Source organism: Brachyhypopomus gauderio, chromosome 1 (assembly GCF_052324685.1).
Source record: "Brachyhypopomus gauderio isolate BG-103 chromosome 1, BGAUD_0.2, whole genome shotgun sequence".
Classification (NCBI taxonomy): Eukaryota; Metazoa; Chordata; class Actinopteri; order Gymnotiformes; family Hypopomidae; genus Brachyhypopomus; species Brachyhypopomus gauderio.
Window position 1 is genome coordinate 23658315 of NC_135211.1, and position 12947 is coordinate 23671261.

General features: G+C 43.4%; 2 protein-coding genes across 3 annotated transcripts in view; both read right to left on the bottom strand.

Annotated features, from left to right (window-relative positions):
- Positions 1 to 3431: 3431 nt before the first annotated feature.
- Positions 3432 to 9073, bottom strand: ppp1r15b (protein phosphatase 1, regulatory subunit 15B). Its single transcript, XM_077003969.1, has 2 exons — positions 6050 to 9073; positions 3432 to 4309 (listed from the first exon to the last, which is right to left on the bottom strand). Exons 1-2 carry the CDS (start codon positions 7928 to 7930, stop codon positions 4121 to 4123), a joined length of 2070 nt encoding a protein of 689 aa, XP_076860084.1. The 5' UTR covers positions 7931 to 9073; the 3' UTR covers positions 3432 to 4120.
- Positions 9074 to 9860: 787 nt separating this feature from the next.
- Positions 9861 to 12947, bottom strand: part of pik3c2b (phosphatidylinositol-4-phosphate 3-kinase, catalytic subunit type 2 beta) — a 31671-nt gene continuing 28584 nt past the window's right edge. For both annotated transcript variants that reach the window (XM_077003984.1, XM_077003979.1), the window contains exon 33: positions 9861 to 12918. In XM_077003984.1, the coding sequence (XP_076860099.1) occupies positions 12727 to 12918 (192 nt within the window). In that variant the 3' untranslated portion in view covers positions 9861 to 12726. The remainder of the gene's footprint in view (positions 12919 to 12947) is intronic.

Sequence of the window (12947 nt, forward strand, 5' to 3'; positions counted from 1 at the left end):
TTCCTCTGTCCTGAGGTCACACCAAGTATCTTCCTAGCCACATCCCTCACTGCAAGTCTCATCCCAGGTATCCAGAACACCACCACCATTACCCAGTACCTGCTTCACATCATCCCTGAATTTTACACCATAGTCCTCATCCTTTAACTTCCACCACCTGATCTTAGGTTCCACTCTCTCTCTTCCTCTTCTTCACCTCCAAAACCATCCTACATATCACCATCCTATGCTTTTTAGCTACACTATCCCCTGGTTACAATCACTAACCTCTTTTCAGGTTTCGTCTCCTACAGAGGATATAGTCAACATATTAAAAAATACTGCTAAATGTGCTAAAACCACACTGCTAAATGTTCTACTAAATTTGACAACGGGGGAACAATCCTCTGGTATGCTGAATCCAGCCTTCACAAAATTCCACACCTATGTCACCACAGGCCCATTTCATGGCCTGAAGGATATTTTGTGGTTAAGGAAGGGGCACTAAACAAATATGAATAGTTAATGAATAGCTTATAAATAGTTTAAACACTCTGGTATCAAGACTGTCGGGCAGTCATGGCCTGGCGGTTAGGGAACTGGTCTTGTGTCCGGAGGGTCGTGGGTTCGATTCCCTGACAGGCCATGACTGAGGTGCCATTGAGCAAGGCACCTAACCCCAACTGCTAGGGTTAGGGCTGCCCACCGCTCTGGGCACATGTGATCCACAGCCCCCTAGTAATCACTAGTGTGTGTGTGTGTTCTGACTGCACAGATGGGTTAAAAGCGGAGGACAAATTTCGATTGGGGTGTAAAAATCACAATTGACAAAATATGGCACATTTCACAGAGCAGTGAAAATTGACCTTGTCCCAAACGACAATGTAGACATCACTTTGTCTACTGATGTTCCTGCTGTTCAGGCCCTAGCAGATGATGTCGGGTGTTCTGTGGCGTGACCGGGAGGAAACCTGTGATTACTTACATCTGCCCGACCGGTCACACCACACTGGCCAGTGACTTCCACGTGCCATTCAACCAGTTCCCTCCCAGCGTCTCTTTCTGACCAGACTGAAACCAGCTTCATCCACAGAAACGCACTCCTGGGGGAAGTATAGTATTAGCTACTACAGCTATATGCAGTAAAAATAATGGTGGATCCTGTCTCCTTTATATTGTAAAAGTACTGAAGGATGTACTGTAACATACTCACCAGCCACTTTATTAGGTACACCTGTCCAACTGCTCACTCACGCAAATGTCGAATCATCCAATCACATGGCAGCAACTCAATGCATTTAGGCGTGTAGACATGGTCAAGATGATCTACTGCAGTTCAAACCGAGCATCAGAATGGGGAAAAAAGGTGATTTAAGTGACTTTGAACGTGACATGGCTCTTGGTGCCAGACGGGCTGGTCTGAGTATTTCAGAAACTGTTGATCTACTGGGATTTTCACGCACATCAATCTCTAGGATTTATAGAGAATGGTCAGAAAAAGAGAAAATATCCAGTGAGCGGCAGTTCTGTGGGCGCAAATGCCTTGTTGATGCCAGAGGTCAGAGGAGAATGGCCGAACTGGTTTGAGCTGATAGAACAGCAACAGTAACTCAAATGACCAGCCGTTACAACCGAGGAATACAGAAGAGCATCTCTGAACCCACAACACGTTGAACTTTGAGGCTACAGCAGGAGAAGTGCACCACATCGGGTGCCATGATTAAGCTTACTGAATTAATCACCTATTTCAAGTGTAATAACCTCGCAGGTGGAATTTGAGCATAAATGTGTTTGTCTACCATTGAAAACGAATAAATACTCAATGGAAAAAAGTTTCTCTGACAAAAATCTAAATCTAATATCTAAATGTAACAAACTACGTAAGCAAAATGCTAAAACTAACAAGAAAATAAGATGTTAGCTTTATTCCACCCAGTTTCCTTTAGAAAATATTCTAGTTTGTAGACCTCTTAAAGGTATTACACCTTCATACATATCTGAATATGGTAGATTGTGTTTTAAGATCATCTGGTTCATGATCATGTTCAATGTATGAAACAACAGTCAAGCAATCATTTGTTTCTATGGAGCTGTACAGAACACCCCTAACACATTACACTCAACCATCTGTACAGAACACCACTAACACATTAACCATAACCACCTGTACAGAACACCACTAACACATTACCCATAACCACCTGCACAGAACACCCCTAACACATTACCATTTGTCTGCCGACTTCTAACACTTTTCTTAGACCTATAGTAATAGACAAAATAAGGCTTCAATGAAACTGGTTTAATCTGTTTGATAAATGAAAATGATCAGTTGATATCAATTGCAAAAATTCCAATATTGAACAAATAATAAGATATGAAAAAAATCCATGCTGGCAAAAATATTATGTAAGTGTTAAATAAATTCTAAAAGTAAATGAATATATCCAAAAAGAACATCCTTGTATTGTTGTTGCACAGGCCAAACTCATATTCACGTCATAATTTCGTAAAATTTAGGGCAGCAATTAACCAGAACACACAATTCAATATTTAAACATTAGTTTAATTATTTCAATGTTAATGTTGATTATGACTCTGTCACAAAATCCAGAGTAGATGCAGAATAATTATACTCCTAAATGTTTTACAAAAATAAAACACTTTTGTTAATTTTGCTGATTAACAAATTAACCCTATGCTTTGACATCAAGCATATGACATTAAAAGATTGCGTTTTTAAACACATGCATTAGTCCCTGCCTCGCTCCTTATAGTTCACACGTATGACTTCACCCACTGGGTCACAGCTGCAACAGTTCAAAGTACAGACACCACCTCTCGTTAGGACAAGACACACCACAGTGATTCTCAAGCACGGGAAAAGTCAAGGGGGATTTTGAAGACAGGAGAATGAATGCTAGGTCTGTAAATATAAAGAGGACCATGCAAATATGTAGTACTATGAGCAATCAGACACAGCAACAGATACTGACATGACCTTAGCTGAACTGGAAATACCATGTGATTGTTAGGATCCATTCTGACTGACCAGACAGGGTAATAATCCCGCTGCTCTGCAGGGTCAAACCGCTGACGGTCCGCTAAGGGACTGGAGTTCAGAGCTTTGAGTATCTTTGGCTTAGAGGTTAAAAAAAAAAGGGTTCTACGGTTGCAAGGACGCAATACTGAACCCGTGTGTGTGTGTGTGTGTGCCCTACCTACTCCCATTCATCTGCTTACACAAAATATTGAGCATTTGAAAAGAATAAAAAGCACACACAGTCACACATGAATATAATCATGCAGTTCCACAATAATGGCCCTGATAAGAACTGATAAACTCATTGGGTGAGATTTTTCCCAAGGGAATCCCAAACCCACAATTTGAAGTTTTTGAATACTTGAAACTTGAGACTTTGAGTATCAACAAAAAATACTTTAAAATAATATGCTTAGTAAGTTAAAATCTTTATTATTTAGGATCATAAACTGATATTGGGTTTCTGATTATCCACTTTATATAAGAATTCCCAGCCAAACAAAAATGCTTGCAGTACATGAAGGCAGCATGGAATGCCAACACTACACATGGAGGGCTCAATACTCTTGCACCAATACAGATGAGGTTGAAGATAAAATATCAAAAATAGTTTAGTCTCACTTTGAGAGCAATTCACAATTGCAGTTAGTGCATTACTGCGTTTTAATGTCTTGGCCATTTAATAGCAATGTAACCAACGAGGCATTGAACAGGCTTCGCCAAAACCTGAACACAAACACAAAATGTTCTTTATGGTGTGGTGACCTTTTCATTCTCGTGACAGTCAAAGCTTTAAATGACAATGATTTAAGAAACTCAAGAACAGGTCACTGCGGCATTAAGGAAAGCATGTAGCTCTCTCTCTCTCTCTCTCTCTCTCGACAGAACTGTGTCGGCGTGCAACTGAAGTGAGATTAGGATCCCCAACACAGACGGACTGGGTAGGAACATCAGAGCCCTTGAATATGCACCTTCATTATCTACATTCAGACCCCCATTGCCCAGGATTAGCCCACCAATATATATTTATATATATATATTATTTTTTTGCATTCAAAGAAAAATCAACCACAAAACAGCAAACACACGCAGGGTGAATCAACTATGGTGGAGTCTCTGAAAGGTGAGGAGACGGAAGGTGGGGGCCAGGCAGTAGCTGATGGTCTCCTCCACCTCCTGGACACGGCGCTGGAACCGACAGCGGTCTCGGGCAAACTCCTCCCAGGGCCCACGGCGGTCCTCATCACTGCTGGCGTAGAATTCCTCCACCTCCTCGGCAAACGTCACCTGCAGGGGGAGACACAGAGCAGGAAGGCTTAAAACCCCAGGCTCTCACTGCCCAAAGAACAGAGCTCATACTTGGATTCAGTAGCAGGTTTGCCAAAACTTATGCACAGGATAGGATGATAAAAATCCTGTGCCAAACGTATAGATTCCCATTCACTTCATATTAAACACCGCAACGCTGCAAGCTCCTCCCGAGAGTCATCGGGATTGGGGTTCATCTGTGTTTGTCTGAGTTAAGCCCTCCCCCGCCCCAGAAGATTCACACAGCTCTGCCGTAACAGCTCTGCCCCACTTCAACCTCACTCTTAAACCAGCAACATACGCCTCTTTAAACATACACCCACTCTGGTCTCTATGGTGACTAAGGCTGTGTCCAGCTGAGCTCCACCAGTTCAATATGGGCTTTCGGCTCCAGGCCAAAAGCAAACAACGTCGATCTCTATTTACACACTGCACTGCCACTATGCAACCAATCACCTCCAAACCTTTCTATGACTACTATACTGGAAACATGGTGCCAAGCAGTATTTGAAGAAAATTCTAAGCTTTATTTAAACAAACATGCAGTAGAATAAAGCCTGTTTAATGACTCTGCATTAACAGCACACTAAGCACAAAACAGGTTCACTAACACACTACCAGCCCTGTGGTCCCTGTGATCAATCCCATACATTCAGTGAGAGGGTCACAGGTGGAGAGGCCGGGGATTGTCAGGCCTCCCACCTGCAACTGGCTGCTTCAGCTCTCCTCCTCTGTGTGAGTCTGAAAGGGGTGGAGACTTCCCCACCATCAGGGGTGATGACTGACAGATGGGAAAGTAACTTCCCAAAGCTGGGCTAAGAGCTACGACTAGCATGGAGTCAGAAAATAGGCCAAGCAGCCACGTGGTGATGAGCACCAGGCCAACCTCATGTCTCCATGAGGACTCACTCATGTCTCACCCAGGAGCGCAAAACAGAAGCATTGCATCAGATGAAAAGAAGGTTAAAAAAAAAGAAAAGAACAGCCTGCTTGCACCGCTTTACATCATGTTCAGATCTCAACCTATAGCAGTCACAGCGCTACATCTACAGCAGTACCTGGGCTAGCTCACAGCCAGGCACCTCATATAAATTTGCTGCCCCTGTATAAACACGTTACAATGTGCAACACATTAGAATAGTATTTGGCCATATGCCTGTTGCCACTTCAACTAGATTACGCACTGTAGGAAGGAGGAAAGCTGACCTGTACACTGTCACATAAACATAGGAGAAACAACATGGTAGATAGGACTGGAAAACTGGAAAAATAATAATCAAGAAAAAATTGTTCTACGTCACCTACGTAGTTATGATAAATATCCAAAGTTGAAGAGGCGCAGAGCAGAGGTGTAGGGTTATACTGTTATGAGTCATGTTAGGGAAGTGAATGAACCATAGACAATTATAAAGCCAGGTGAATGTTTTACAGAGAGAAAGCACTTTGGCTTCTGTAATCCACATTTAAGAAATATTCTTCACAGCCCTTAAAAAAAGATGTACAACTCTTACAAGCATGATGCAGTGCAGTGCATTCACCATTCATTGATTACATTTAAACCCTATACCTGCCTGAGCCAAAACATGGAATATATGCTATTAGAAGCATCCACAACAGCCCCCCTCCCCCCTTATCTAATGGCGTAACTTCAGACCCCACTGCAAACAGGCCTTGATAATATGCGGAATTCCCTTTCCTGTAGATTGACAGTGTACTAACCTTTTTCAGTCTGCCGCTTCCATGGGGTGCCTGTGTAACAGCTGCCTCCGAGAACCCACTGTCCAGCCTTTCCTCTGCCTCCTCTTTCCTATAGAGCGGCGGGCCCACGGGCCTGCCCTTCTTACAGCAGGCCCTGCCTGGATCTCGAGTCCGGACAGGAGCCCGAAAGTTCAGGGGGCTGTAGGGGTCTGACGAGCAGTTGAACGAGTTCCAGAGCTTCAGGCTTTCCTCTTCATCTATCGAGTGAGCTTCATCATCGGACTCCTCTTCCTCGAGCTGCAGGGGTGAAGGGGAGGATGAGGGTGAGGACGCGAGCCCTGCTGGAGAGCCGGACGGGGGCGAACACGCCTCTGCCGCTCCGGGCGACGGGGCTGTTCGCATGGGGGCGGTGAAATTGCGGGGGCTGTAGGGATCTGCGTTTTGGCACAGCGACTTCCACAGCGCCTCGCCGTCGGGGTTGAGCCCGTCACCTTCGGATTCGTCCTCGTCGTCGCTGTCGTCCAGGACCTCGGAGTCAGACGAGCCCTCGCTGTCGAAACCATCGTCATCGTCATCCCAGTCGCTGTCATCTTCGGAATCGGAGTCGTCGCTGCAAGGGCCGCCCATGATGTATGCGATGGCCTTGTTGGGACAGTGAGGGACGGGCAGCAGTGACGAGGCCTGGCTGCCACTCGCGGGTTCGGAGGCCGACGCCACCTCCTCCTGGTGCTCCTCGCTGGTCCCAGCTGCTGCGCTTGGAGAGTCTCCGACAGGCCCCTCCCCGTCGCCTCCGCTCCCTGCCTCGTTCTCCTGAGAAGGGCCAGGGCCGTCTAATTCCGACTGTCCTGATTTCTCACACACTAGCATCATAACGTGTTGCTTGGCGTTGGCGTTCTCCTCTTCCAAACTGGAGTAGCCACTGTCTTGTTCCGGGGTCAGAATGGCCTTGGTGTCACCGTGAAGTCCTACTACACTGTGCTGGTGGACTGATGATGGGAGATGGTTGGTGCTCGGGAGGGATTCTAGCCCGGGCATGTGAAGGCCTCCATTGTCTGTTGGCTCTTTGACACACAACAGTCCAGTGGTTTCGCCGGGTATTGATTCCACATCGTCGCTGTGTACAAACAGTTCCATTGGCTTAGCGACAGCACCAGCTGAACTGCGGTCAGCTGGGTGACGGTGGCCGGTAGCACAAGCAGCCTGACAATGCGGCGACTCTGTGTTAGTCTCTCTCCCGCTCTGCGACAAGCTTGGCAGTACGTTCTGGGGATCATCAGCTCCCCGAAGCAGGTCCCAGGACCAACTCTTTGTGGATCGCACCGCCACCGGATCCCCATACCATGATTCCAGCTGAGGCTGGCCACGCTCTGCACGGCCTGCGTCTTTTTGTGAGGAGGAAGCCATGTTCAGCAGCACTTGACTGAGGAACCTTCTCGCCATCGTGAGGTATCCAGCTGGGGCCAGGTGCTGTGCTTCTACACGGGCAGGATTCTGAATTCCTAATTCACGTAAAGGCTCTTCTGTCAACCAATTTGGAGTTTGTGTGTCACTAGAAGATAGATGTCTGGCGTTTTCGTGCAGACAGTGTACACAGGCTACACCCAGCCCAGCGGAGAGCTGGGTGGCTGGCATGAGATTACCAAGATTTACTACCAGCGAATTTTCAATGACAATTTTTGATTTTCCAGCCTCGCCGCTGCAGTTGGTCAGGGATGAAGCGTGCGATCTTCCAGGCAAATACTTTTGTAGAAGAGTCCACGCAGGCCTCGAGAACAGTGACAACATGCTAACCCACGAGCTTTCGTTTCTACTGACGTTTGCTCTTTCAAGGCCAGTCGATGGAGACTGAGAAGTCCCATTACAAAAATGTTCCTCCGAACTCATAGTTCTAAACATTGCCATATATTAACTCTCCCAAATGTCAAATATAATACACAATTTGAAACCTAGCAAGGCAAAACCTACAGCGTGCAGAGGAACCGTTTTGCCTTCTTAAAAAATAGAGCAATCACGACTACTAATTTGGCGAGTTACTAGTTCGCCAACCTAACCTAGCGAATTTGCAAAGTTAGCCAGCTTGCCTTCCGCTTTGGCACAATTGAGTTTCGTTAGCCAACTAATAGTCGCCTGCATCGTTATTTAACCAATACCATGTTAAAAGCGGTTTGCTTGGACGCTCTCTAGTACAAACGTGCTAGCTAGAGTTTCAATATATTTAACTAGTTAAGTGCGGCCTTTGTGGGCTAACACGAACTAAACAGCAAGAAAATCTAATGATACTTTAACTGTACTAGCCAATACTGTACTGCTAAATGTTAGCTACCAACTAGAATCAAACGTTTGTCAAATCTCCAAAAGTACACGGAAGGCTTAAGCAGCAGCCCCTTCTTGCCGGTTAACTCTACTCGCGCTCCAGCGAACGCAGTCATGGCCCATATCGCCCACGGATCTCGCAATGTTCGCGTTAGCACAGGCGGAATTACTACGCGTCTTCCTGCTCATATACTTACTGGAAACCGAAGAATACAAAGAAGGGAATAGCATGATGAAAGTCGACTCGAAACATTCAGTAGATTCCAAATCAGACGTAGACGTATAGGCCATTTCGGGAGCGTTAGGCGGCTATATCGCTAACGGACGCGGCTCCTGCCCCAAGCTAGCCAGCTAACCCTAGCTCGCGCGCGCCAGCTTAGCACGTCAGTTACAGCAAACGCTCGAGTTAGCTGGCTAGCTAGTTAGCCAACTACCAATCTAGTTATATGTCGTTGTCACAAAAAAAACGAAACGCTTCCTTGAATGTGAGACAGAAGAAATAGATAACATCGAACAACATCACAAACGAAAGTAAAATAAATACACTTTAAAGCGCTTTAAACAGATGTTATTCGCTGATAGTTTCGTTCGTCCCTCCTTTTTCGCCTTTTCTCAAAAAGCTAGCCGAACAGCGCCAGCGGAGAAACGGGAGATTTCATCAGAAAACACTTAGGGACCGTCGCTAAATTCCAAAAATTTAACGTTAAGCAACAATAGGAATCGTCGTCAAAAACCCAGTGTCACGTGGCAAACGCTTGCATGCTTAGAATCGGTTATATAACCCAGTCCATCGCTGACGCCACCGCAATATACGGTTCCATATATTAAAAATAACTTGACCCCCTGATTTGTAAAATACAGCATAATTAAGTATCCTATAAAAGGAGATCATTGTAGGCTGATAAATCATATTCATGCATAAAGCACTACTAATTAACAGAACTTTGGAGATCAGTGATAAAATGAAAGTATAAGATATGATTTCTCCCCTTTTAATTTTGTTTTTAAATTACACTGACATATATGCTTAGACTTAATAATGAAGTTCAGTAATGCAAATGTTGCCTTTAAATGTTTAAATGTTATATATATATATATATATATATATATATATATATATATATATATATATATATATAATCTCACAGCTCTGACATTTTATATTCAGACTTGATTCTCATTGGCCTCACATTTTGTCTTCCAAAAATGCAATTTTAGACCCACGTGCAGTGTATGAAGAAAATGCTCTTCATTACATGAGGAGCAGATAATTATGAGTCTAAGGACCCTGTGATTGGATAATTAGTTATTGTCATTGCTCTGCAAAATGCGGTGTTACCAGCAATTACTATAATCACCGCAACCACCAACAGTATGTACATACGAGAGGCCATGACTCTTGAAGAGATACACAGAGCTGATAATTCCTACATTAGCAGGAATGGACCCACAAAATGATAAACCTCTTTTCCACACAAGAAATTTTTTTATATGAATTCAGCACATTTCAACACGCATAAAGCATTATAGTTTTAATGAAGATATCTATTCAGTAGGAATGTACATGATCTGAAGCAATCAGCAGCAGTTATGCAAATTCTGCCTGTTCAGACAATGTACAAGCAGTGTGGTGCAATAGAGAGCAAGAAAAATTTGCCAACGATGTCAGTCAAATCCGTTCAAAAGCCTACAGCAGCCCCAGGCATGATCACAGCCAGTCAGTTCAGTGTGAATTCAAGTTCATTTTATTATTTAGTGCAAATAATATTAAAAACCAAAGTACACAACTTTCATGTCAGAAAATTGAAAGTGAGATTAAACTGTAAATTGCATGAAAATGTTCTCAATATGTATAACGCACTATATCTGTTCATTTTGAACTTATATTTCTTCCCATTTTCTCTTCTATAAATCATCTGTGATCATTCAAAATGTACTAATTTGGCATTGTTGTCACTTTTCAAATCCTTTGCATAATTACAGCAAGTCTGAGCCCTCAGATTCCACTACAAAGGCTTTGTGGCACACAGCAACATCTCCATCATTATATTACAAAGACAGCAATGTTCTCAAACAGCCAACTAACATACAATACAGTCTGCTACTTCAGGGTAAAAAGCTGACTATAAATTAATTATGAGGGACATCTGTGACAGAACAGTACAATCTTAGACATGGCCAAGGGCCATAACCCTTGGTGATTCCCATAATAACCCCTGGAGATTCCTCCTGCAGTGGTAGAACTGAATGGTTTGGTCAGGCAGTACAGAACTTTGCTTTGGCCCCAGATGTATTGTTCTGCAGTCCATCCCTGTGTTAGAGCACCACAGTACACACACCACACTGCGGCTATCAGTAAATCAGGCAGTGCAGTAATTAGAACACGCAATATTCTTCAAACCTTTAACAGTACTATTAATAACAAGTAGTTAACAAATGTACGTTCAAGCAAATGTCCAAAACATTAGATTTTCACTGCAGTTTACTTCCTGCTTAATTGATTTGTTCCACCAAACTTAAAGCCTTCCATTTACCCTCAGTTGGTATGGGTTTTGTTGCTAAGAGACAAGCAAAAGAAGTTTGCAAGGCAAAACCAGAGAAGCTATAACCAAATATCCAGCAAAAACAACAAAAACAAACCAACCTGCATGCGCGCGCACACTCACTCACTCACACACTCTCTCTCTCTCTCTCAAGGAAAACACACATAGCTTCTCCCAGTAGGTGTTCTTTACCTTAACAATTTAATCTTAATAACTGAATGAATTTAAGGCTGATCATTGATTTTGTTCAAAATAAATAAGACACTGTTAAAAAAAATTGATTTATCCCAGAGGAGGTGAAAGCGCAAAATTGGAAGCATGTCAAATGAAGCCCAAAGTGCAATATTTGTCCAGTAGCACATTTTACAGCACACTTCAGGATCAAATTCAACTCCGTTATTAGCCGTGGACTTGGTGTTGCAGAAGCATGATCAGGCCGCAGCAAACTCTGATTCAAACTCCTCTTCAAGGCGAGCTGTCAAGAGCACCTAGAACTTACACAGAACCGAAGACTACTGGGCTAGGCAATATATGGCAAGTATAGTGTTATTACAACATGAATGAACTAGCTTTTAATTGTTCATAAAGTGCCAACGTGATCAAAATTTCAGCAATTTGAAAACCAAAATTTGAACTGGTTTGCTGATATGTATTTGATGAATAAATGACAAAAGATATAAGGTGGTAAAACTGATAAAATATTATTTGGCCTACATACCCAGCACACAATGAATTATGAGTAACTACTTTAATTGTATTGCTTAACAGTATTGTTATTCTAGTGATATCTTCAAATGGTGATTTGAGTTTTTGTGTAGATAGTCCAGCTGATCACTTAGCCCTAGAGGGACATTAAACCATCCATTCATTCATTAGGCCTCTCGACTTCTTTCGGTTATTATACTTGCTTTTAGGTATTTAATATTACTGTATTATGGTATAATCCAAAATGAAATATCTATGTTGAATTTGTGTTGCTAATCTATAAGTCACACCAGTGGAAGATTTACAAAATAAAGCCCAGAGCCATTTTTAGAAAAAAAAATTATTTTCAGAAGCACAGAACTGTGATTTCTATTATAAATTCTATATATTCATTACAGCGATTAGGCAACTGGACTAAATTAGGTTTCGTGTAAGTTCATAAACATTCGTCATACTACAGATCCTCAAGTATTTTAGTCTTTTTATGATCAGACAGTCCCCTGCCACCAGTTATTCAAATAATCCGCTTAACTCATTTACTTGTCAAGTAAAATCGTAATAATCGGATTCAGAGACATAACAAATGTCACAACATAAACTAGCTCAAAATTGAGCCACCGTAAAAGAACATCTTAAAAAGAAATAACTTAATTTCATTTGCTCTCTTAAAAAGAAATTGCAGGGTATTACAATAAGCGTAAGGCTCTGAATGGACAAAATCCTGAGCCTTTTGCAATGCTATGCCATGACATATACAAACACACAAACAGACACAACATTTGAGAAATATATATAAATATATCTCCCCTCTCATGTCAGACATTTTAACCACATATTTTCCACGTGGTCCACGTAGTGCACAGTATCCCCAACACATAATCAGAATACAGCAAGGAGTGATGGATCTCCATCACAGAGTCTACAAGTCTCCAGAGCAGGAGAATCTGCAACGCACACCCCCACTGGGGGGAAATACCTCCCTCTGAGCAGGGCACCTCCATCTCACCATCCCAAACGTGAAGACGTGCACACGCACACACACCTACGCACTCCTATGCCTGACCCAGCTCCCGTCTTAGGGCTACTAAACCCGGCCAGTCTTCGCTGTGTAGGTCACTGTCCGTCTCGGTTGTTCTGCTAGCGGCTGCCTTCAGAACCTCTGGCGCTTAGCTGGTGCCAGTCCACCCAGCGGTGTCCAGGTGTGAGGTTCTTTAAGGGGATGAAAGCCTCTCCCAGCAGGGTGCTCTCCCAGAACGCACCGTCACCCAGCACCCGGAGGTGGATGGACCTCTGGTTCAGGTCCCCCCGTGGAATCCCATCATACACCAGCTACAGGAACAGAGAACCAAGGTAAAGGT